This window comes from Cuculus canorus, chromosome 4, assembly GCF_017976375.1.
Source record: "Cuculus canorus isolate bCucCan1 chromosome 4, bCucCan1.pri, whole genome shotgun sequence".
Classification (NCBI taxonomy): domain Eukaryota; kingdom Metazoa; phylum Chordata; class Aves; order Cuculiformes; family Cuculidae; genus Cuculus; species Cuculus canorus.
The window spans coordinates 32265306-32290696 of NC_071404.1; the positions used below are offsets into that span (position 1 = coordinate 32265306).

The 25391-nt window shown below is 39.2% G+C and overlaps 1 protein-coding gene across 1 annotated transcript in view; it reads left to right on the plus strand.

Moving 5' to 3' along the window:
• The first annotated feature begins 212 nt into the window (after positions 1-212).
• ZDHHC2 (zinc finger DHHC-type palmitoyltransferase 2) overlaps positions 213-25391 on the plus strand; it is a 36643-nt gene continuing 11464 nt past the window's right edge. The window contains exons 1-8 of the mRNA XM_009569838.2: positions 213-399; positions 10799-10825; positions 13077-13171; positions 16368-16488; positions 17392-17461; positions 19042-19074; positions 23396-23516; positions 24235-24367. Coding sequence (XP_009568133.2) covers positions 231-399; positions 10799-10825; positions 13077-13171; positions 16368-16488; positions 17392-17461; positions 19042-19074; positions 23396-23516; positions 24235-24367 — 769 coding nt within the window. The 5' untranslated portion in view covers positions 213-230. The remainder of the gene's footprint in view (positions 400-10798; positions 10826-13076; positions 13172-16367; positions 16489-17391; positions 17462-19041; positions 19075-23395; positions 23517-24234; positions 24368-25391) is intronic.

Below are 25391 nucleotides of genomic sequence, written 5' to 3' on the forward strand. Positions count from 1 at the left end.
GGCCGCTTTGGGCACGGGGATTCGAAGGGCGATAGCGCCACCGGCGGCCCCTACACGTGCGCGGGGCGCGAGGCGCGAGGCTCGGACCGAGCCCCGCCCCTCCCCCCCGGGGGCCCCTCCCGTCCCGGGGGCCCCTTCCCCCCCGGGGGCCCCTCCCGTCCCCCCCCCAGGGGCGGTGGCGGTGGGAGGGGCGGCCCCAGGGAGGGGCGGGGCCGGGGCGAGCGGCCGGGATGCGGTGCGGGAAGATGGCGGCACCGTCGCGTCCTGCAGCCGGGGCGGCGGACGCTTGGGGCGGCGTGCGGCGGCGCTGCCAGCGGCTGCTCTACTGGGTACCGGTGCTCTTCATCTCCAGCATCCTCTGCTGGTCCTACTACGCCTATGTCACACAGCTCTGCCTGCGTGAGTGCCGCCGCGGCGGGCGGGGGGCTCCCGCGGGACGGGGGGGACGCCGCCGAGGGAGACAGCGGAAGGGGAATGGGCATCCCTGCCCCTACCCGGGAGCGCAGCCTGGGGATCCCGCGGGACGGGGGGTTGCAGCCTGGGGATCCTGCGGAACATGGAGCATCCCTGCCCGGGGCTCCCGGCGGGACGGGAACGGGTTTCCTTTCTCTTACTGGAGGAGCTCAGCCTGAAGATCCCGTGGGACGGGGTGGGCATCCCTGCCAGGGAACGCAGCTGGGGCTCCCACGGGACGGGAATGGGCATCCCTGCCCGGGGCGCGCAGCCTGGAGATCCCGCGGGACAGGAATGGGCATTCCTGCCCCTAACACGGAGCGCAGCCCCCGTGCTCCCGCGGGAGGTGGGGCATCCCTACGCGGGGAGCGCAGCCGGGGGCTCCCGCGGGACTGGAATGGGCATCCCTGACTGGAATGGGCATCCCTGCCGGAGCAGCGCAGCCTGGGGCTCCCGCGCCTCCCGGGACGGGGCGGGGGTGGCGGCGCTGTCTGTGACAGCGTCCTCCCTCTCCATCCCCGTGGGCTGAACTCCCGCGCGAGGCGGGTCCGGTTGCACGGGACAATTCGCGGGCGGGAATTCCCCCCCGCCCCGGCGGCGCACACGGGGTGTGAAACGGCAGCCCTGAGCGGGGACCTGCAAGATTCCCTTTGCAGAAGGTGGGAGCAAAGTTATCCTCCTCTTTGTTTTGCTCCCACTGTGTGACAGCGCACGTACGCACGGACATAACGGATAAAACCGGGGTTGTCTGTCAGCTAACATGGCTGTGGGAACAGGTAACACAAAATCCCGGAGGCTCCCAGTGCCACTCTTCAGCCATTTGGAAAATGCCTGGCTGTCACAACTTTTTGATCTGCCTTTGGCATCGGCAGCCTGCGGTTCACTCAGAAGTCATCGTGCACCTTGGCTCCTCATTAGTGTTAGGCCAGTAATTAATCGTGTACTGGAGACTGAGTGTGATCCGACTGTCTGTGTGAATTTCAGTAAAGGAGCCCAAAGGATTTATTAAAGGACAAGCTTGCTTGACTCCCTTGAATTAATTTTGGTTTCTGTTGTAGTATATCTTGTAGAAAACAATTTAGTCTTTGAATTTTAGAGGCTAATGCATAGCACACTGAGGTTTTGTGAACAGTATTACAGCCACAATGTGAAACAATACAAATTAGCTGTTGTCTCCCCTTTCCCCAGGACTGTAGGTGAGGTTCATAGTGACCATTTGTCATTTAGCATCTGCTTAAGGAATGGCAGTGAAGAGAAAATACCCACCTCAGGCTGAGTGAATTCAGAGTGGATTCAGATGCCTATATAACTTTACCAGACTTTAGCTGCTCATTTTAAGAATCTCAGCAGTCTGGTACCTAATTTTGGATATTTTTTTTTCCTTCAGTGTCCACTAACAACACTCAAATCTGTTAGTTTTAAATGCAGTTCTTCAACTAGAAATTGAGACTTGAGTTGCTGTGCCCTCAGGAGAGGAGGACTGAAGTATCTCCCTCCATCTCAAGGAAGCAAATTGTCTAGAAGTTTGTGGGACAAGTTGACTGAGTAAGCCTGGAATGGAAGCTGCAAGCTGTCAGGAGAAGGGCAAGGATGTTTCATGGAAAGTGACCCTATAGTTAACATCTGTCCTAGTGTACACAGCCCTGTGATGCTTACACAGTACCATAGGCTTGAGTCACTACTGTTTGAATCATCTGTTATACTTTTTATTTTGTGTAGTTCTGTATAATGGAGGAAGTCTGGCTTTTAGCTTACCTGACATCAGGTACTTGTTAAGGAAATGGCATGGTTGAAACTAGCTTCAGACTATAAAGTATGGTACCATAATTCCTTGAGAACTGCTCAGAGCAAAAGGCCTGTGATGGGAGAGGAGGAAGAGGAAATCCTGGGGCTCTGCTAGAACAACTTCTACTCGATTATTTTCTGTGGTCAAAGGTGATATTTTTTTTCCCCACCACTGCCTGCCTCACTAGTTTTTTAATTCAGCGTAACAGTTGTCTTCAACTTCCGCTAATTCCATCTTTTATTTGTATCTGGATATTTTCCCTTCGTTTTGGCGTGTTAAGATAAACTTATGTCTTGTCTTACTAATGAATATTTAGTGTAAACAACAGAAGGAATAGCTAACTAACCCGAGAATGAAAGCCAACGGAAGGAATAGACTGTAAGCATTTCAGTGCTTTGAAGCCAGCGTATTTAGAACATCTCTTATTCCTGCAGCACTGACTGCCAAAGAGGATGTAGATAGCTGCTTATTTTATTGCAGCTTACTGGCATTGATGCTGACGACAAAGTACAGGGAACAGTGTTAACCATTACTCAGCAAGAGCTTTGCATAATTGTAATGTAAATGGTTTCTTTTAGCTTTTAGTAATAAGAAAATGTTTCAATTGTAGTATTTTGAATGTTTTTTTTCAATTACAACTAAGTATTCTAGGAGGGATATTAATTTTTTTAAGAACAGAAAGAAATAGTCTAGGATGATTCCTTTCATCCGTAAAGCTGGGTGGTTGCTGCATTGAGTAGCATTTTAGAAACGGAAAAAGGAATCCACAACTTTGAACTGTGGCATTACCACATTTAGAGATCTGTCTCTTTTCTTAGTGGTTTCAGCTAAGTGCTTTAATCTTTAAGAAAAAGGGGAAAGTTATTGAGCACTAGCAAATGGTTCTCTTCTTCCTGCTGATTATAGAATACTGGAATTAAATGTGTAAATGAATTGGTTTTAAAGCACCTGACTAAGACTTGTTTCTCTATTATCCAGTTCCAGTATTGTCATCTCACAACCCCTGTCTGGCAGTAGTAGTGGTCTCTTTTTTTTCCCCCTCATGTAACTTTCTTTGTGGTTAAAATTAATGGGCCTTTAAGTGTTCCTTCCCTTAAAAAAAAGTATGTTTTTCAAAACTTGAGGTTACAAATTCATTGTTCTTCCTCTAAAAAAGGATGAGGAAATAAAGGCGATGTACAATAAGTATACTGAGTTTTCAGTAGCTGAAGTTACTAAAATATCAACCTAGGATATATGGAACAACAACAACATGAAGAGCAAACAGATTTTTGTCCCCTGGCCTCTGCATCCTTGTGTCTGTACTCTGAAAATATCTGTTGAATTCAGTAAGCTCTGCAAATGAGATGAAACAACTTTTCTTACACTTTCCTTCTATAGTGTATCTCTTAATTCAGGTTAGTATAAATATAAGTAATTACCTACTTCATGCTTTGGGTGAGACAGAACTAGTAGTTGTTTGCACTGTTTCTAACAGTTGTTTGCCGGATGTGCTCTCTGTAAACTGCAACGTTGAGATCCTTTTTGGGGTTGTTTTTGCTTTGTTTTCCTCCCAGCTCATAATTGGGAGTTGAATGTAAGAAGGAAAATGTGAAAACTTGACAGTGCTATGACAGATGTTTTTATTGAAATTGATCAGCTGTGCTGATGAAAGGATTATGCAATAAATAGAAATGGGTTCTGTGTGTTCAATTTTGATCAATTTTTATGTGTCACTGATTTTAATTCTGAGGATAATGCACTTGCTCAGGAAATCCTGTCTGAAAATGGAGCTTAAACTTGTAATTTTCAAGAAAGAAAATAGATTTGCTGTGAAACAGAAACAAGCAATAAGCATTTCCTGACTACTTGAGTGCAGGGAAAGGGAGGAAGTATTCCTACTTGGTGAGTGATTTGGCTGATTTGGAAAAGCATAGCAGAAGAGGGGGACGACAAGACATTGACAATACAGCATCTCTGGTTTTGGAGTAGAACATGTGTCTGGTTTCTGTCCACAACTACCTTCAGTATGGAATGGAAAAATATGAAATGACACCCGTGTTAATGTGAAAGATTTTTGCTGACCGGATTGGTTAGTGCTGCATTGAGGTTTTTGACTCGGTGTAACGTAAGTTGAATGGAATTATAGCAAGATTAAAAGTTGCTTAAGTCATCACAGTTTAGAGGCAGAATTAATGCTTGCCCTGTAGGCATGGCATAGTGTGATCAGGGGATCAGAAGCGACAGAGCAGCAGAAAATATGGAGGTAGAAGCTGATAGGAAAAAAAGAAGCAAAGAAAGTTTGTGTTCAAGGTTTCATCGTCTGAATTTGAGCTTTTTGCTCAGTATGTTCTCCAAATGGACCAAAGGATTCGTGGTACTTACTGCTCATCTCTTGTATTTATCTAGAGTTTACATTTGGCTGTAGAAGTACAAATGCATTGTAACACTGCAGTTGGATGTTGTGAAATACAGGTTTGTACATCTGTACGTTGGCTGGCAAGGTAGCAAAAGATTTTGGTCAAAGCATATTTGTATTTTTTTTTTTTTTTTACAGTGTTTTGGAAACACCACAATTTTTATCTTCTGAGATCCATGGCTACTTTTATACAAGTTTCAGAACTGACAGTTGGAGTAAAATGGGCTTCTGAATTTTATCCAGCAGAACTTGTAGGTGTTTCTCAAATTTCGTTTGATTGCTTTCTCAGACTTTCAAAGACAGCTGTCATTCTCCACTTCTGAAATGGAACTGGAGTCTGTGTTAAGTATGACTGATTATCTCTCCATAGTGTCTAGTGTACTATTTATAGGTATTGTTCCTTGACATATAAACCATGGCTTTAAGTTGAAAACCTAAGGTCTAGGTCAATTAGATGAAATTGTGTATTCTGTTAAAGATTTAACACCCCTTGATATATAGCATCTTGGATAAATGTATTTGCCAGGATGTACTCTTTGTTTGCTAAAAAGGATCTGGTCATACAACTTCTCTAGAAGTAATCTTCACTCTTCACATAGTCCTTGTGACTTAGAAAGTAAATGGAAAGTTTGTAAAGATGAAAGTTAGATCAATTCTTGGGCATACTCAATTTGAAAGCAGTGTGTTTGTGACCTTACCTAAAAAGGTATCGCGTAGCACCTTGCTGCTGGGCAGGTGGGCATCGATGCAGTTTCATGAACAGATCATTAGGAGTTGAAATTAATTTACTAACGCATTCACAAATACTGTCAAATTCAAATGTATGGCTTACTTGTGATGAGTATTTATCCTTACATTAAATCTCCCAGAAATATTTCTGTTAGTTTTGTCCTGAAGTAAAGCACTGATGGCCAAGTCTCCATCTTGTCACTCTGAATGAATGCAAATCACTGCTCTGTCTAGCAGAAGGGTAGATTTTTATTGTAAGTGCTTTTTTTCTTTTTCCTAAAGAGCTACTGCAGGCGAGAGTAGCACACTTGTCACAACTATAAAACATTTCTGTGTGTGGAGAGCTGAGTTAAACTGTGTCTATAGATCAGTGGTGTACAGCTTCAAATATGCTATGAAGATAAAATGCATACTTAGTTCTGTGAATCAGATCCATGGTGTTAAAAACTGTGAGAAACAGCTATTTATACACGTGGCTGCAGAGTTTCTAAATCAGATGTATCTTACTTTCCCATTCCGAAGTTTTAAATATTTTTTAAAAGTATGCAAAATATGCGAGAAAGATTTTGCAAATCCACTTCCATCAAAGCTTTAAAAATTAATTACTTTCTCCAGTTTTGGGGGAGATGGTGGGGTTTTGTGGGGGGTTTCTTGTTTGTTTGTTTTGTTTAAATTTAACCATTACATCGGCTGTTCAGGAACTTTGATTTTGTATTTAGAAGTCAAGCAAAATTTAATGTTGGAAAACCAAAGCAAATTTTTTACATAAATTTCATCTTCCGAAATAGTTTGGGTTATGGGGTTGCAATGTGTCTTGCTGTGTGTCTACATGGAGATAGATACCTGCTTTCCATGGGTAAGAATGAAGATTTTAAGAGACAGTGAGCCATAGTTCAAGAAATGGGAATTTCTTGAATCACTGAATTAAGGTCTGACTCTGTGCAAGGTGCCTGGCAATGTGCTTTCTCTTCTCAGCAGATTAATTCCATGTTGGGAGTTGTGGCAGACAGTTTTGAGATAACTATGATGCCTGTTTGCTTGCCAAGGCAGCATTCCTAATGCTATGTGGCTTTCTCCCAGTGAGGAAGACTGCCTGTAAGTGTGGGGTGAATTCCCTGGGCTTCTCCAGATGTCCTTTCCATCCTGGACTCTTTCCTGTCCTTTGTAACACAACTTTCTGTCCTCAGTGACTGTTGTTTTCCACAGGCTCAGGCCGTTTAGCATCATTGACTTGTGAAGGTGCTGTTCCTGTTTCTGGCTGCATGTGGCTCAGGGCAAGCAGAGAACAATGTTTCTGGCTCAGGAAATTGACATCTGCCTTGTCCGAAGTCCTGCACATGTCCCACCTGATTCCTAATTCTGATGAGCACAATCTGCAAGCTGCATAATAAAACAGAGAGGCTCTAATTATGTGATAGTCTGCTAGTGCTGAACTGTAAACGGTGTGCTGGCGCTTTAGCACTGGAAGGCTGATTCTTAATGAAATTGGCCCCTGCAGTATCTCAGGCGAACAGAGCTATAACTTTTTAATGACTTCGTGAAGACAGGTCATGGTTTTATAATCATCCCATCTCTGAATATACCAGAGTATCATTCCAGTCCTCTCTGGTTTTACCGTATTTTCTCCCAGATTGCAGAAATTGCTTAACAGTTTGGATCGATATGTCCTTGGTGTTTATTTTAGTCATTGTAGACATAAATGCTTTTTACCCTTATTATTTGTATGCTGTTTGACTACCACTAAGTGAATCTGCAGCATTTAGGCTGATATTTATTAATGATGGGATGCACAGTCTGACCTACTTTTCTGTTCATTATCAAGCAGTGAATATAGCCCCTTGGCAGAGAAATGAGAAAACTGTTACAAAGACTAGTATAAATGATTCACAGAAGACTGTATGATCAAGTACTCTTGAATAACTTAGCAAAGCTATATCACTGAATCTACTGGAAAATATAAAGTTTGGTTCAAATAAATATATGGTATGCTGTTCAGAAGATGGTAGAAGTAGCAAACGTTTCTTGGATCAAATGCAAAATTAGAGATTTTTGTGTTAGAAAATTATTTTCCATGTACATAAATAGTGTGATTTTAGATTTATAAGCATTTTGTTACCCTAAGGAGTATTTGTATCACGGTCATTCTCTAAACAGGAAATTTAATTTTTAAGAGAAATTTAAGAATTAGTTTGATTTGTAAGAGCCTGCTTTATTTATCCCCTCTCCCTCCTCAGTTCTGCCACAGTTGTGCAAAAAGAAACCCAACTAAATGAAAAAACCCAAACCTTTATTTTCTCTCTGGTACTGTGGTATTGCAAATACCTGTCCATTACCTTCCCACACATTATACCTTCTTCAGGGAGCCTTTCTCCAAGGTGATCTGAAAAGGCACAAGCAGAAGGAGTAGTACTTCAATTTGTGAAAAGATGCATGTTATGGGGTATCTTGCATATTCCTTTGTGTCACTGTCTGAGGGAGTGTTTGTTAAGCAGCACAGCCAGTCTTCTCATAAACACCAGTTGCAGTAAGCATGGAGGAAAAAAAGAGGGTAAGATTGAAGGTGCTGGCATCTCTCTTCAGCCTTGTCTCTTCCACTTCCATATCTTACAGTGATTGCAACTCTGGAGCATTTGAAATAACTCTGAGTTATACTCGGGTGGTAAAGGAGATTAAAATGATAAGATGTATCCAAAAGCCTGGTTCTCACTCAGCTGGGATTAACTGGACATCTTTGGGTGCGTATGTTTTAGCCTTTGTGGTCTGCAATTCCTGACTGTCAAGAACTTCCAAGCTAGACATCACAGAAGCTGAAAAGATAGTCCACTGTGTGGGTGCAGACTCTGAAGAGTGCATTTCATCCTGGAGGTGGACAGAAATTTTGAAAATCTGTAGGCTTGCAGCCAGGTAGAAATTATTGAATTTGTATTTATTAGTTGTAATGGTCCATTTACTTACAGATGTGTGAAAAAGTTAAAAGTCTCAAACACGTAAATTAGTACATTTTATCCAAGGTAGCAATGTTCTATGCTGTTCCCTTGCTAGGAGAAAAAAATACCACAAATCATTGTGAAAGACTGGTTAAGTAGAAAATGTTTTAGTTTGAAATTGATGAGTCTGCAATGTATGCTTGGCTTTTTAATCAGCAGAGAGTAGTTATTCCAAGAGGACTGGCAAAATTTTTGTATAGCAAGTGGAGAAAGAAAATCAGAATTTGAGTAGTGTCTGGTTATTCCTAATCTGAGAGTTTCAGCACTTTTCAATATGACATCAGCTCTAAAGATGTCTTTTATTTGCATTTCTTTGCTGGTGCTGTTTACTTATAATTTTGCAGTTCTTGTGCATTATTGTACTGTGGCATCTCTGCTCATCAGAGTCAAGTGTGCATACATGTTCCCTCTGTCTCTAGCAGCTGTCAAGAGGAATGTTTAGCTTGTCGAGCTCTAAAGGCTTCTCTTAGCTGAACTAGAAAACTAAGGACAGAATAGACTTTTCTTTATAGTTCTTATATAACTTCTGTGGTAGATTTTTGTGAAGGACTTTATAAACGTGGTTATATAGTTTTCTGTCATGTCATTACAGAGTTGTGGAATAATTCATGTTTGAGAGGACCTCGGCTCATCTAGTCCAACCTCCTAATCAAAGAAGAGTTACATGTGAGGTCAGGCCAGGTTGTTCAGTGTGTTATCTGGTTGAGTCTTCAGAAGCTCCAGAGATGGAAACTGTATAACGTGTCTGGGAAACTTGCTTCAATGGTGGACTGTTTTTGTGGTGGAAAAGTTTTTTCTTGCATTAAATCTGTTCCTCTCAATTTATACCTGCTGGTTCTTGTCGTCCTATCCTCTGCCATTATGAAGAGCCCAGTTCCACCTCCTCAGTGTCTCCCTGAAGGTCCTGTTATGTTCTCTCAAAGCCGTGTCTTCTCCGATCTGAACAAGCTCTGGCTGTGCAACCTCTGCTCAGAGGTTGAGTGATGTGGTCACTACCAGCATGGTTGCTCTCCCCTGGACTTGTGTCTTTTGTTGTATTAGGGGGTCAAAAGTGGGAGGCAAAGTTCTGGATGTTGTCTAGTGTATGCTGTGTAGAGGGGAATAATTCCCTTCCCTTGACTGACCAGCCATGTCCCTAATAATGCCACCCATGAGACCAATGGCTGTTGCTGCTGCTTGAGCGCTGCTGGCTCACGTTCAGCTCACTGCCCACCAGCACTCCCATGGCCTCTTCCACAGAGCTGCTCCAGACATGGCGTCCAGATTGTATTGTTGCAGGGGGTCGTCTTTTTACAGGTGCAGGACTTTGCCTTTGCCCTCAATGAATTCTGTGAGGGTCCTGTTGGCCATTCCTCCAGCTTTTCTGGGTCCCTCTGGATGCCAGTTCTGCACACGAGCATAGCAGCTGGTGTCCCTGGGGTGTCATCTGTAAACTTGATCAGTCTTTACAGTTCCAGAGCGTTAGTTAGAGTGTTGAGCAGGACTGGCCCTATGGTACCTCCTTGCATTGTGCAGCATATGTTTAAATGGCAACTTTCACTCTGTCGACAAGCCTAAGTTTAGTACATCAAAGTAGGATGAAATGACTTGCTTTGTGCCTGCTGTTTGGAGACCAGTGCTGTGCAGCCCTTTTTGCTAGTGGATGAGACATCTCTACAGCCACTGTCCTTTCACCCGCACTTGCAGGTGCCAGTATATTCCAGTTTGTAAATTGCTTAATTTGTATGGATAAATGTGTGGTGAAGTGCTTTGAGTGGAAAGGGAAGAGCACCATGAGATTTTCATCACTTGAGAGTTTCTGATCTCTCTCACGTACCTCTTGTGGGGTGGTTATTTTTTTTAAATAACGTAACTGACAATGGAATATAGGTGTAAGAAAAAGATTTCTTTTCCATAAATGTGGTGATACATGATACTGGTGTACTCCACTCTGTGCCTGACGTACTTGCGCCTTTCTCAGTTTCTTACTCTCCCCAAATCCTACAACTCATGGGCAATTTCTTAAAGGAAGTTGCAGGTTTTGTTTACTGCTTGGTTTTATGCCTCAGAGACTTAAGGTATCACTGAGTGTTGCTGGCAAAACTGGTTCTGGAGACTGACACCATCACCTCAAGAACAAAATCTACAACCATGGTTGAATAACTGTTTTTTAGAGGTGGCTTTTCTTGGGTTAAGTGTGGACAACTTCACATAGGTGGAGGTGCCAGTTCTCAGGAACTGAGCCTGGGAATGGAAGTGAAAAAACTTATGAGCAACTGGCTTTGTCTCCATATTCTTGGGATGAATGTATGGATCATAAAACCTAGACAGTGTGGGGTCTTAAGTTTGTATTGTTTAGTGATTACTCTTCCATCTTTGGTTGAAAAACAGAATTTTAAAATATTCACTTACATAATTTCCTATTTAAACATAACGTCTACTCTTTCCTTTTTTCTCATTTTTCAGTGACAATGACAAATATTGGAGAAAAAGGTAAGATTTTTTTATTAGCTGTTTATAAGTGGAATTCATATATCAGGGTAGTATAGTAATTTACTAGTAGAATTGAGATACAGTTCTAACCTGTTTTAAATAAGTGTGTTTTTTTGTGTTCCTCAGCTCCTTTTATTATTCTGCTGTTCCAAAATATTGCTTTAGCCATTCCAAATAGAGATGAGAAAAATTAGAACTTTTTACTCTTCTTACTGTCTTTCGGAAGTGTCAACAAAATAATCTTTATATTCTGTTTTATAAAAGTTTTATTCATAACAAGGAAAGCCTTTGTAAAGTTGAGGGAAGATGAGCAAGATGTTTGTGCAGAGTGCAGTTTACTTAAATGGGAGGTGATTTTTTTTCTGCAGTTTCTTTTTAGCCGGTGTCTTTGAAGAAACAGAATCCTTCAGATATGTAATGTTTTCAGAAGGTAATAAAGCTGCCTGATTAGTTGTCATTACAGTTCCTACCCTGAGGCTGTAGCATGGTTAGATTGCTTTTCCAGATGCTATTTCAGTAATACAGCACAACATGGAAGTGTAAAGTGTGAGGCTGCAGAGCTTTTGGAGGAAGGGGTTGGGGGTTAGGAGACAAACTACATGCTTTTAATGTTTGTGTCATTCCAGCAAGGTTCTATTAAGTTATTGGCAACTCCCTTGCTTTTTCTAAAGTGTTTGCTGCTTAAGAAACATTTGCTTGAAAAATTTTTTTTTCAGTTCAGTGATTTCTTCCCTCATAGGAGGCATAAGTGTAACTGCACACTTCAGCACCTGCAGACTTTGAAATAAGTCCAGTTTCTTGCTCTTCCATAGTGTGTTGGGGGGACATGAGTGTGTTGTTAGGCGTTGCTCACAGAGTACATTAGAATTATCAGCAAAATGCATTGGGGAACATTACATTTCCTGCTGTTTAGTTTCTCAAAGTCTTTGTGAGCTCAGCCAGTCAGGAGAGATTTGCCATGGCTGCAGTTCTGCCCTGGGTGTTTTCCAGGGGGAAAACTGGGCAATTGAGGCTCAGCCCCACACAACAATAAAATCCTCACAACAAGAAAATATAGATGCACATTAGTAAACGCATAGTGTACAGAATTAATGTAACATGCCCTGTCTTGCCCTCACTTTATGCCATGTATGTGCTGTTGTTTAAAAAAAATGCTGATTTTGTTAGAGTAGATCAGGGCTTTTTAGAGTTGATAGGAATGTTCTGATGAAAAAGTGGACGTTTCCTGCCAGATGCTTGTGCGATAACAAGATGGTTGTTCAGTGTATTGTGCTTGATGTGGAATCCAGTTCTATCACTTATACTGATGAGTTTTTTTTCCAGTTTATAGACATGGCATATAGCTCTTTTCCCCTGTCATACTAAAGCTCCTCAGATTTTCTTAGCTTTTGTTTGTTATTTTTTTAACTGCCTAGTGAATAAGAATAAATATTTACTATGTTGCTGCTTTTTTGAATAAACATGAAGCTTTTCTTTTGAGGCAAAATTGCAAAAAACCAAGAATGTGTTGGGCCACTGTTCCTGCATTTGTACACACAATCGTCCATGTGTTATGGAAAATCTAGCACTGAATAGCATTTTATATATATAAACGTGGGCTAACCATACAAGGACAGTATTTCAGATTGCATAGTGAAAATGCACAAGTTCCCCTTTATGATGTTTGTTGGTGATCTTATGAATTTGTGAAAGTTGTATAAAGACTATTAGATTATGTAGCTTCCATAAAACCTTGAGCTATCTATGATCCCAGTTCGTCTGTATAGGAGGGAAATATTTTTCACTGTTACTGTCCTAGTTGTCCTTTATTTGCTGCTTCTCTGCCCGAGGAATAAAAATCCAAGGAAATACACCTTTCCAGTGCATTAGAGCAAGTTAATCTGGGGATATGAGTTTGGGGTTTACTATTTAATGTACTGAATTGCTTAGTACAGTGAGAGCTTTTAAATGAGAACATCCTAAACAGGATTTAACAAATGCATAAAGGGAGATTGCTTTCTAAATAATTACAGGACTCTAATAGGCTATTAACTGTTCCCCTCAAACTTTTGTAATATGTGTAGCTTGTAGCATGACTTTCCCCACGCAGTCTGTATTTGTTTCGTGTAAAGTTACAGTACAGTATTTTTGTTGCAAAGCCTCTGTATTTACATTTGTTAGACAAACTATCTGTAATGCGTACAGTATCTGTTTGCAAGTACTATAGTATCACTGGTCTGTTTGTATTAATTCTGTTCCTTTTTTATTTTAGTTGTGTGCCTGGTTGCTTACCACATATTTTTCATGCTGTTCATCTGGTCATATTGGAAAACAATCTTTACGCTACCAATGAATCCGTCAAAAGAAGTAAGATAAACGTAACTTCTGTTTCTGTCATAGCCTAGTCAAATGCCTGATTTTGTAGTATGTGAATAATTTAAGCTCTGATCTGATGTAGTTTTACACTGTGTGGGAAAATACAGATGGTAGTTACAGCTTCTTAATAGGAGTAAGAGGCCAGATTGCAAACAGCGTCATGACCAAGGCAAAAAAATCACACCTCTAAAAGTTTTAAAGGTTTTTTGGATAGATTTTTTATATTGGATTGTATTTATGATACTAAGAAGAAAAAACCTCTCCACTTGAAAAACATGAGTTATTTAAACTAGCAGCTTAAATCTTTGCATGGGACTATAGTATTTTTATGTGGGGAGAAAAAATATTTCCCTCTGTGTAAGGCTTTTATTACCTGTCAGCATCTGTCTGTTGTCCTCTGAACTAAATCTTCTTGCTCATCTATTTTGGTATGAAGGAACTTAAGAGTTGTGGCATGAGGGCATGACAGATAATCTGCTGCTGGGAAACCACAGCTGGCTAGTCTGGAAGGCAGCTGGTATAGAACAGCTGCATGGAAAAGAGATCTGGGTAAATATATGCCCCAAGTCTTAAGTCCATCTAGTACAGAATTATTAAAGAAGAAGGATCCGGTTGTCTTGGAGTATATTAAGATACAAAACCATGCTCAGCATAATGTAGCCTCAAGTTAATTGCTTTTAATTCAGTATCGGATTTTTATGTTGTTTTAATTTCACACTCTTTCTAGCATATAAAAGAAAAAGAAATGTAAAACTGTCAATAGCCTTGATGAAAATCATCCCTATGCAGCTTGCTACAACCAGCACAACTTTTTGGTCTCTTCTGTCAACTGTTTGTACAGAAACCCCGTTGTCCTCAGTAGGTCCTATATCACACAACCTCTGAGATCAAGAGGAATCATGCTATGGCTGCTCTGAAGTTTGACATATCTACAAAGCCAATACTTATTTTGGCATGGACTCATGACTCTAGGTCTGTAACCATCATGCCAAAACAAAAAAAATAGCTTGTGATTTCTACTCTCTGTTGTGCAGAGGATCTTTTCTGAATAGTTTTCATTCACTACTAAGATACATAATTGTGAAAACAAGTAGATAATTCAAAGTAATTGTCATCTCCTTTGAGTTTCGCACTGCAGCCTTTGGTACAGCTTGGGATGGAGAGGAGAGAAATAAATTAAGAACCTATTTTATTTGGTGATTACATAGCAAAATATATGCATATATATATGGTGACTGTAGCAATAATTAGAAGGGTTCTCAAATCCTTGGACTGATGCCAATAAAACATTTTAACAAGTCCTCAGTAATTATCATGGGATTCCAAAGCCATCATGCAGTGCTACCGGAGGACTTCACATGAGGTGTCATAAGTATTGCAGTTGCATAATAGAAAGCAATGTGTTTCTGTGCTCTTCGGATTTACACAATGTTGCTGGCAGTAAGTGACATTTTGTTGTTACATGTCTTTTTCCTAATCAACCGAAGCAGTATTTTTTAACTTTAATTAGGGTGTTTTGTAATGTTAAGTAACTGCGTGGCTTCCAGATTGTAGGTTGAAGTCTGTAAATATAAAAAGATGTATTTTCGACTTAACTGAACTGACTTATCAACTATAGCAAATACTTATTTGAAGACTGAAAAACAGATAAAAGCTTTTGCACTTTGTTTTCATGAATACCACAGCTGGTGCAAACCACACAGCCTGTTTATTTCTTTTTTTAAGCTTATTTCAACTTTTTACGTGTTTGAAAAGCATTGAAGTTCCAGTCGCAATTTCTTTTCAAGAGACTTTGAGGGACTTCCCTTTAGTGTGTAGCGTTCTGTAGCTGTGTGTACCAGCTATATACAAGCATTGCATGAAGGTGGGAGAGAAGATGGTTTCCCGGGCAGGAAGGTTTTGTAGACTTAGGAGTACTCTGAGAATTAGTACAAAACGATGGAGCAATAGCTCTGTGTACATGAAACAGGAAACATTAAAAAAAAAGTATTGTGGACCAAGTTTCTGTAATGAGAAATTCTGTGTATCCCAATATAAATCAGTTCAGGTGTTGTCAAGAGTGTATTCTTGCTTGGGTGAAAATGAAAGCTGACCTGAGAAGCTCATGCTAAACAGTGAGCCTCCAGCTTTTGCTGGAAGGTTGTGGGCTTTGTCAGGAAGGTAGAGTAATGCCTTCTCTATGGAGATGAGAATGGGCTCCTAACTGTATGTTGCTGTCTGCATTCTTAGTTTTACATGCATCACTTTCATTTAGGAAAAAAATTAATATTATTGCAATGACTCACCTTTCTGTAGACATAAATGCTATGCAGAGGGTTTCTGTTTCTGGTACAGGTTATAGGCAGCCATTCTTCCTGTCAAATACAGACTTCTTTTAGTACTTTGTCAATTTTATGTCCTGTTTCTCTGATAGAGATAGCGAAGACTTTGGCATCGGCCCATTTCTGGAAGCTACAGCAGCAAAGCTGACTATGTTGCTGTGGTGCAGGAGAGTACTAGAAATTGGACTGCTTCATGTATACCATGCATCTCTCAGTAATTTTTACCCTCTCAGCTCATACCAGAGCGATATTCGTTACTGCCATTTTGGGCAGTGACATAAATTGTCCTTTTATGCAGGAAGATACTAAAATATGATTATTCTGTCATACAGGACACCCATTTCTTCCTTCTGTCAACAAGTCTCTGAAATAAAAACACGTTCTAGCACCTGCATGAAGAGAACAGCAACTCTCCCATGGCAAAGAGTAAAAGGAAAATGCCAGACACCAGAAGAGAGATAAACCTGTCTTTTCTGCTATACCAGTAGCATATTTTCTTTCAGCTGAAGACTGACATCCCTAGCTTATAGTCACTAGCTAATATTTGGTATTACAAAAGTAAATTAACTACCTTTTCAAGGGAATGGTGAGCTCTTGATCCTCCTCTTGAAGAGTGTCGCTTATTACTTCTGGAAGCACTCAGCATTGCATCAATACCAAATCCGAAATAACTTTAGTTTTGTCTTCAGTTGCCATAAACTAAATAAATTAGTGGTTTTAGGAACACTGGGTTATTTGCTGTGATACTTTGTACATGCTACTAATCCATCTTTATATAGTGCATATTTGTTTCTCTTTACATCTTTACAGTTATTTATGTAATTTGAAATTTGTTAACCTATCTTTGATTTTAAAAATTATTCCAGTTTCACCTATCATATTCAGACAAGGAATCTCTAGAGAGAGAGCCTAGAGGTGAATCTCAGCAAGAAGTCTTAAGACGGGCAGCCAAGGATCTTCCTATCTATACACGGACAATGTCTGGAGGTAAATAGGTGTTCAGGAGACCAGTGAAAGCAGGTGTCTCAATGTAGTACTGTAACTAATTAAAAAAAAAAAAAAATTCAAGGGTTTGGATTATAGGGAAGAACTGCATTTCATACTTCATAAAATACCAAAATGACCCAGAAACGTAACTTTAATGTAGCTTTATGCAGCTACATTTATTCAGTGGAAATATTATTGGAAAGAAAATTGCTGCATACAATTTAGGATTTTAGATTTGATTGACAATGCCTTGCTAAATGTTTGCAAGTAGTGTTAACAGATAGCAGAAGAGGTTGTAGCAGTCTGTAACTGCATGGGTTTCTTCTTTCATAGGTTAAAAAGAAATTAAAAACAATGGATTAATAGTTATCTACTTGTCATGTTTAGCTAGATAGATCACAGAATGAAACTGTTATTGTTTTACTTGCTGGTTGTTCAGTTGCAAGAACAAAAGTCCTCCCAAACTAAACTTAACCATAACCTACTGATACTCTTAAGTTCGTGAATGCTGGCTAGCTAAGCAAATCTAAGAGTAAATGAAAGCTGATAGTATAATAGCTTAAAATAGTTTCATTGTTGAACAGTCTTTAAAGGTTTTCCAGTCTAGTGAGGGTTTTGTGGGTTTTGTTCTTTCATTGGTTGTTTTGCAGAGCTGACAGATTTGGAAGAAAAAAACCCTGATTAGCACTATTAGCGGAGATAAAACCTGAGCTTTTTTGGGTTCACTTTGCTAGATTCAGCATTACAAGTGCTTATAGAGTGCTTCAGTATTTGCAACTACTTCTGATCATGCTGAAACGCTTTCCTGGGGGCTCTACTGGGCTGAGCTGCTAGTTCGCGCAGACTTCGGGAATCCAAATGTATAACTACATTGAGATCTAATCTCGGAACTTTTTTCTTCAGCAATCAGATACTGTGACAGATGCCATCTTGTAAAACCAGATCGTTGCCATCACTGTTCTGTATGCGACAAGTAAGAAAATATTTTAAATAAGTGATTTTCTGAATAAATTGATTTTTTTTTCTTCACACACAAGCTTTTAAATTTTTTTGTGTAGATTTTTCAGGTTTAATATTTTGGCGGAGAAGCTTTTATTATTCCTTAGATTTTTTTTCAGCTTTAGGTTCATTTATTTATTTCTAAGGAAGTCTGTAACTTACTCTAATTCATTTGATGGCTTTCTTGATGCCAACATGGATTATGTGGTCTTACAAATTCTTTACAAAATGGTTTAAAATTATGAATATTAATGAAGAACTTTCCTTAAGAATGTGACCAAAAGTAGCTGATCAACAAAAATTTGCTTCTTTTGTTAGAATCTGAATAAAGATCACTACCCATCTCAATCTAATCATGATGTCACTTACATCTTATCTGAGGTAATAACCTTAATATCCTATTTTTCATTGGATAACCTTTAGGTTTTTTAAAGAAAGAAACAGCCAAGCATCTCCCATTTCTAACCAAAGCTCTAAAATTAAGTTTTTGTTTGTTTAACACACAATGCAGTTCATCTTCATATTCCCCAGAAATCTCATTGCTCTCTAATTTGATCTTTCTTTCAGCTGTTCTTCTCTCTGGCCTTTCTCCAGTTAGCTTAGATAGCTGTGTGTTTCTCCACTCTTGCTCCCAGTGATTTAAGTGTCCAACTTTAAGAGAAGGGGCTTCCTCAAAGGTTGATTTATTCTTATCTGTAGGGCTGTTGCAATTTGTCTTCAACTGATAATACATCAAACCTTCCAACATGATTGTGAGGCAGGGAAGACTTCCCACTTTGTTCCACAAAACAGTAGAGGCACTGAAAGAGTAACTGAGCTGAGGCAGATAGAGAATCTTGATTGTGTTGTATAGGATGGTGGTTGCAATGAAAGATAGGAACATTCTTGTATCTCATCAGAGAAGAGAAAAAGTGTGAGCTGTGTTATCAGATAAAATGTCAATGAAAATTGCAGAATGCCATTAGTTAATAAGCCTCACAGGATACCTTAATTTTGTCCTTACCTTGTTAAATTTCACTTGCTTAAATTATATCTGATTTTCTTGTGCATGTTTTATTATTGATAGTGAATAATTGCAAAAATATTTGAGATGTTTCATACAAGGTAAGTTCTTGAAAACTTCCTATGCATCTGCATATATTTTTATAAAAGCAAATCATGTATTTGGAAATATATTTAGTTGCATTGCTGAGTATATAATAATTGAATTATCCCAGTTTCGAAGTCTCTGTCAGAGAACAAGCAGTAGCTGAAAAACCTGTTCAGAATGAGAACCAAATCCTAAAACTGAAGTAGTAGATTGCATTTTCTTAAATCACTAAGCTCTTGACAGAACAAGTATTTTAAGTTTGGGTTACCTAAAGTTTACTTGTGGGTAAACTGTATCATGGGAATTTAAATAGACCTCTTTGTTAAATAAATTAGATAAACAACTGTAAGTATAGGTAATTCTTTGTATGTGAATAATTTAAGTCTGACATGTAACTGTGTTCTGACTTTTGTTTTTCTTTTGCTTTTTGTGGTTCTTGGAATTCTGTTGGGTTTCTTTTTAAGATGCATTTTGAAGATGGACCATCATTGTCCTTGGTGAGTGTACTATTGGTTTTCTGTTTTTTCTTTCTGCTTAGCTAAAATAAACTCTTGAGGGACCTGTTATGAAGGTGATACTTCACTGCTTCTAGAGTTAGATGCTTACATGAAGTTAGTGGTCTTACAGGACCACTGGAATTACTTACTGCATGCACTCTTTTTCCTGGTTGTGAGATATGGAAAGAAGATCATCTGTAATCTTTCTTAGACTTTTGAGTTAGATGACTCAATCTTTTTACAGTTACGATGAGGTAAGCTTCTGGTCAGTAAGAACACTTCTTTTAAGAATTGCATCTTTTCTTCATGGATTTTGAGTTTGACTGTTATTGTGGCTTAGTTGCATTGAATGGTGAAATACTACCCTAGGATAAAAATCAAATGGAAGAGTTGTGCCTTGTTCCCCATACTGAACTCCTAGGGCAGCTCGAGTGGGCTTGCTGAAAACGGCAAATGAGGTCTTTTAGTTTTATGGGTTCTTTGTTTTCTTCCTCTTTTTTTTTTTCCCCCTCCACTCTCCTCTCCACTCTCCCTCCTTTTGCTGCCATGTTAGCCTGCAAAGTGGTTTTCCTGTATTTTTTTCAGCAGCCTTTGAAACCAGGTAGGATATGTATATAGTTTTATGTCGGTTTCACAGGTATCTTGTGGAAATAAAGATAATCGTTTAGTAAGGTCCAAGTTAAGAGGGATAGAGTGGTAGATGACAGTTCTATACCACGTGAAACCAATCAGAAAAGAATCTCCTCCATTGGGCAAACTGAATGGTTCTAAGCAGCTGGTTTGACCTTCTTAAATCAAATTTCTGGCAGAGGAGACTCTGTCTTGGAGGAGGAAGGGGTGCTGGGCTCCACCTGTTTGTCTTGGTCCTGACTACAGCCTCTGACATGTTGTAGTGTGATTTAAGAATCTCCCCTCAATTTTGCAGCTGCATGGTAGATGCAATTGAAATAAGAGTTACTTCCTTTTTTTTTTGCTGTAGGGATATCAGCATGTGAAACTTGATAATGCTTAATGTTAGTAGTGTGCGTCTTAAAATAAAATAAACAAAACCAAACAAAGCACAAACAGGTAAATGATTGAATGCAGAATAAGTTTCTTCTAAGAAAAAAGGTGATTTCCTTTTATAAGTGTTCTTATACCTGTCATGTAGAAAGCTGCAAGAAAAACAGCTGTCAGGCAATTTCTGTCAGAATATTACCAACGAGTCTCACTATTATGCTCTGTTTCGAATTCTTTTAGTTGTCCAGCCTTAGGATAGTACATGGACATGTCCTTCATGTAAACTTCAATTACAGAATAAAACCCCATTGTGTCAAATAATTGATAAACTTAGCACTTCAGTGTTATGTAAAGGGGCAGTGAAGTGGTATTTAACTGGGGTATAGACTTCTAGAAATATAAACTCCATCATCCTTCCATTAGCATTTGCTTATTTTACCTGTTCAGAGACCCTTCATATCCAAACAACATAACCATGCCCAGTTTGATAGAGTATTTAGATTGCTCATTGTTTTTAATCTAATAAGTAAAAATTCAAAAAGGAAAAATAGAAATAGAGAAGGTATTTGTGACATGTCACGCTTCTTGATGGAGCGATGTTCCTTTTGTATTCCAAGTAATGGAAATACACCAGAAAAAGAGGTATTATCTTGTTTTATCTTTCCTGAGTTGAGTGGATGGCCACAGTTCCTTGCTCACCCTGAAAAATTAAGTATGTGGAAGTGACAAGAAAGTTTTGAATTGTTGCACAGAGGCTGATGAAACTTTAAAGTTCCTCTAAAGGCCTGTGTTCAAGGGGCCTTTGGGAAATATCACATGGCTATTTTGCCAACAAAACTAAGGATGCAAATCAGCATAATGGGTCAAGCTTAGCTCCCCTGAAGACGTCGTTAGGTCCTGCTTTGCTTTTAGTGCTGGGATTTTTTGGTGGAAGAAAGTTCGGTAGGAAAGAAGTGGGAAGGAACTTGTGTGTTGCTTAAGGGAGAGCAGGGAAACAGTAATGGGAATTACTAATGTAGTAATCTGCTATGAGAAGGATTTCTGGAGAGAGAACAGGTAAAAATAACCTAGGGAAAGTAAGATAAAGCATTTGGAAGGCAGGAGCAGTAAGGTGGTAGTCATATGCTAGCCCCAGGTCAGCTCTTTTCTGCTTTTTGGGAGGCTTTATTTTAGTTGTCACTCCTGCACTAATGCTGTGACAGATGGAAATATTTAATTCTAATTGCCCTCTAATGACTCCAAAAGATTTAAGTGATGCAGAACTAAAAGCAAAGTGATGCAGAAATAAAAGCATTAGCGATTTCTATGCTACTGCTCTTGCTACTGATACTATAGATAGTGCCTCAGGCAGTAATGTGATGGCTTGAGGTATCAAACATGGAAATGTACAACTCTAATATTAACAAGGCATATTAAATGCAACATCTTAGGAGCCATTTGAAACATTTCTTTTGTATTTTGAGTAATTTGAAAAGAATTTAGCATCTCCTTGATTCTGTGATGCGTTTTGTTAGCTGAGCTGCGTCTCTCCTTCAGCACTTCTTAAGTTTTATTTTTTGCCTAGCACTTTCAGTAAACTAACTCTTGAGATAGAAAGGAAATTTCTGCTTTTCATACTTCAAAATTAATTGTTTTAAATGCTATCTGTAATCCAGATTTTAACTTGGAATATTCTTTTATATGAATGTTTCTCTGCAGTAGCACACCATTACTTAGCAAGTTCTCTGTATGTATATCAGTCTTACTACTTCTCAAACTGTAAGACTTTAAATCTAACCACCATTCTTGTGTCTTATCATTTGATACTGCATGTTCAAATAGCATAATTACAAAACCTTGGTGTTTATTTTACGTTTAGTCTTTTGATGAACTCTTCTCTTCCAGTAAGAACTCGTCAGTCTGGGGCTTTGTTAAAACTATGGGAAGTGCGATAATTTATGGAAGTTTTTGTAATGTGTGTATCATATGCAGTGGTGCAAAAGAACAATGAGAAAGATATCTCTCTTTGATTCAAGAAATTTCATGTATGGTGAATAACATTTTACTTTATTTCTTTTCTCACTAAACAGTGTCATAAAGTAAAAACTTTCCTAAAAGGAACACCATGGAAGTAAAGTAGGGTTATCATAGGAACCTTGCAGCTGCATTGCTTCAAATTTGTCATGGAATTGCTCACTTTGACATATTTATTAAGGAGACGCTTCGTTGTGGAGAGCTGTAAATTTACTTTCCAATAAGAATCATGATGAGCTTAGAAACATATATTCCATGTTGGGGAGGGGGGCGCTGGGATTGTTTGGTGGGGTTTTTTTTTAAGTAGAACAATCTCTTGCGGGTCCTTCGTAATTGTAGTTGATATGGATGCTTAGCTATTGCTGCATGTTTCAGTGGCAATGCTAAATTTGATGTTTAACCAGGGTGGCATATTTTGTAAAAACAAATCCAATAACAAAACAAACAAATCCCCTATCTACCCTGAGGATGGATAACAGCAGTGTACAGTGAAAGATTATGTGGTATTTTAAGATTTTACCCTATTCTGTTCACTGTGTATCCTGCCATTACCATCAGTGTCTTCCCGAAGGAGAGAATAGTTGCAGTAACTTGTCCTGTACTTCAAGAAGAAGCTGAAGTTGAGATTTGCCACGCTGTCTTATTTTTTGAGTTATTTTTCAGCATATAAATACTTTCATGGATTTAGGCTTGTCTTACTTAGCTGATCTTTCTGATCTTTCTTTAATGTAGATTGGTGAAAGAAGGTATAAGGAATTTTTTTCTTTTAACTCAGTGGAGTTATGTCAAAGCTAGCAGTGCAGTGACTACTTTCGTTAGATTCTTAATGCAACCAAATAAATTAAAAAGGAAGCTGTTTACCAATAAACTGTCCATGGGCAGCACTCCAATATTTTTCGTTTGGTGGATGTAACATCATCACATGTTTAATGGAGCTCTAAAATTCATAGTGAATTGCCTCTAATAGGAAGCTGCTGTGGTACCACATGTCCCCTCATCCTGTCTCTCTGATCATAGTGTATACTAGTTCCTCATTATGTGTAAATTCTTAAAAAATGGGAAAGAGGTAAAGTTGAATCCCGTAAGTAAAAATGTTAAAATGAGATTTACTTTAACATTTGGATATGTATTTAAATGTTCCTAATCCTTTTTATTTGCTGTCTTGTTATCACTGATACGGAAGCAAAACTTGAGTTTACATACTGATATTAACTTTTTAGTCTAAACTAGTTTATTTCTAAATTAGATGAAAGCAAAGACTATAACTTTTTTTGCATTCCATTTTTATTTTTACTTCTTTTTTTACCAGGGTGAACAATTGTGTGGGATTCTCCAATTACAAGTTTTTTCTTCTCTTCTTGGCTTACTCTCTACTGTATTGCCTTTTCATTGCTGCAACAGATTTACAGTATTTTATTAAGTTTTGGACAGTAAGTATACTAATATACTGTCTTTTAAGTGTATGAAGTTAACCACTGTGCAAGAAGTCTTAAGATTCAAGGCTTTACGTTGTAGTCTGCTATCTCCTAACACGAGGTACAAAAGTTTATCTAATAATCACAGCTCTCTATCTTCTTCTGTTTATCACAGGAATAAGTGAAATGTCATAAACTACATTATTTTAGAGCTGCATAGAACAAGTGTGCAATTATTAATTATTTAGAAAATAGTTCACAAGAGAACTTATATATAAATTTTCTTAACTTCTTTTAATGCTATGCTATGAAAAGGCTTCAGAGACATTTTCTAGTATTTTAATTATGATTATTGGCATTCACAGCTTAGGATCTTATATTTGCAATGTTTCTGCCATGATATAATTATTCTGAAAAGGCTAATTAAACAATTTTTGTGAAGATAAATTTCTCTAAAAGGCACTTCAGTGTTCAGATCCAAAATACAGGTTCTTGTTGTCAGTATTTATACTTTCTCAAGAAAGGACCTGTTTCTTTAATTTAGATGCTGTGAACAACCTAAGCGCACCATTATTTGTACATAAAAGGTGTATAATTCATTTATTTAGACGCCTGGTGCGTGGTACATTTGTGTCTGCACTGGATTTGATTTGTCTGAGTAGGGGATTATTAATAATCAAATGAAACAGCTATTTCCCCAATTCTAATGGCATTTTTTTTGTATCATTTTTAGAATGGCCTTCCTGATACTCAAGCCAAGTTCCACATCATGTTTTTATTCTTTGCTGCAGCTATGTTTTCTGTCAGTCTGTCTTCTCTCTTTGGGTATCACTGTTGGCTTGTCAGCAAGAATAAGTCTACATTAGGTAAGTGTATTTAAAGTTTCTGCGTTTGACAGCAAAAATAAATAATGTATACATGTCACACACAGACGCAGAACTGCACTTGAATGGTTAGTTTATTACCTATAAGGTTAAAATTCTAAGTCAAAGATATAAGCATAAGTCTAGACCAATATTAATATCCTATACAGTTTTGTGAGGGACTATATGATATGTCCAGAGTCCAGTGACAATGTCTTTATAAATGTTCCCACAAAGCTGCTGCAGGTGAATTTCTTGCAGATGCTCTGGTGGTTGTAGGGATTAAATCCATGAAGTGATATTCATGTCATGGTGGATCTCAGGCCAGCTGACAGAAAGCTCAGTTACAGTCTGCCCCTCTCATCCTTTCTTAGTCCATTCACAAGTGGTGTAGAGTGATAACATCCAGGGTGTAAGTTGGCCCAGCTCCTTAACTTCTTCGGCTCGAGACATGGCAGTTTGCTTTGCCCCTCCCGCCCCCTGCCGGTGCAACCCCCACCGACCTGTAAGGATCTGAAAAAAGCCTCCAGGGCCGCGTATCAAGCCACCTCTTAACACACAAAGCTTATAGTTGCTATATCTATAAGTCGTCTAAGTATAATGTATATTGGCTTGAATTCATAAGTCTTATGAATGCTTCTGCTTTCAGGATCACTTCTGATTCTTTGTTCTATGGTGTCATGTTAGTGTAACTGCTGTATGTGCATATTTGCTGTGATATGCAGGAGGGTGACCATGGGCCAGTCTGGTCATCCTAATAGGCAAAGGGGTGGCGGAGGCATAACAGCTCCCCACTTATCTTTGCTGCTCACGTGGGTTTTGATGTGGCTGCTGGTGTGGAAGGGCCACCAGACCTCCATCTCACTCCCTTCCACCCCGTGAATCAGCAAAGCAGTAGCTGTCTTCAGCAGCTCAGAGTGGAGTAATATGTCAATACGATATGTATGGGAGTACTGGAGAAAGTGGGCAGTCCTATACAGGGTCCCTGGATCCTGGTAAGAAGTGTCTGAATCTGGCAGTGTCCAGT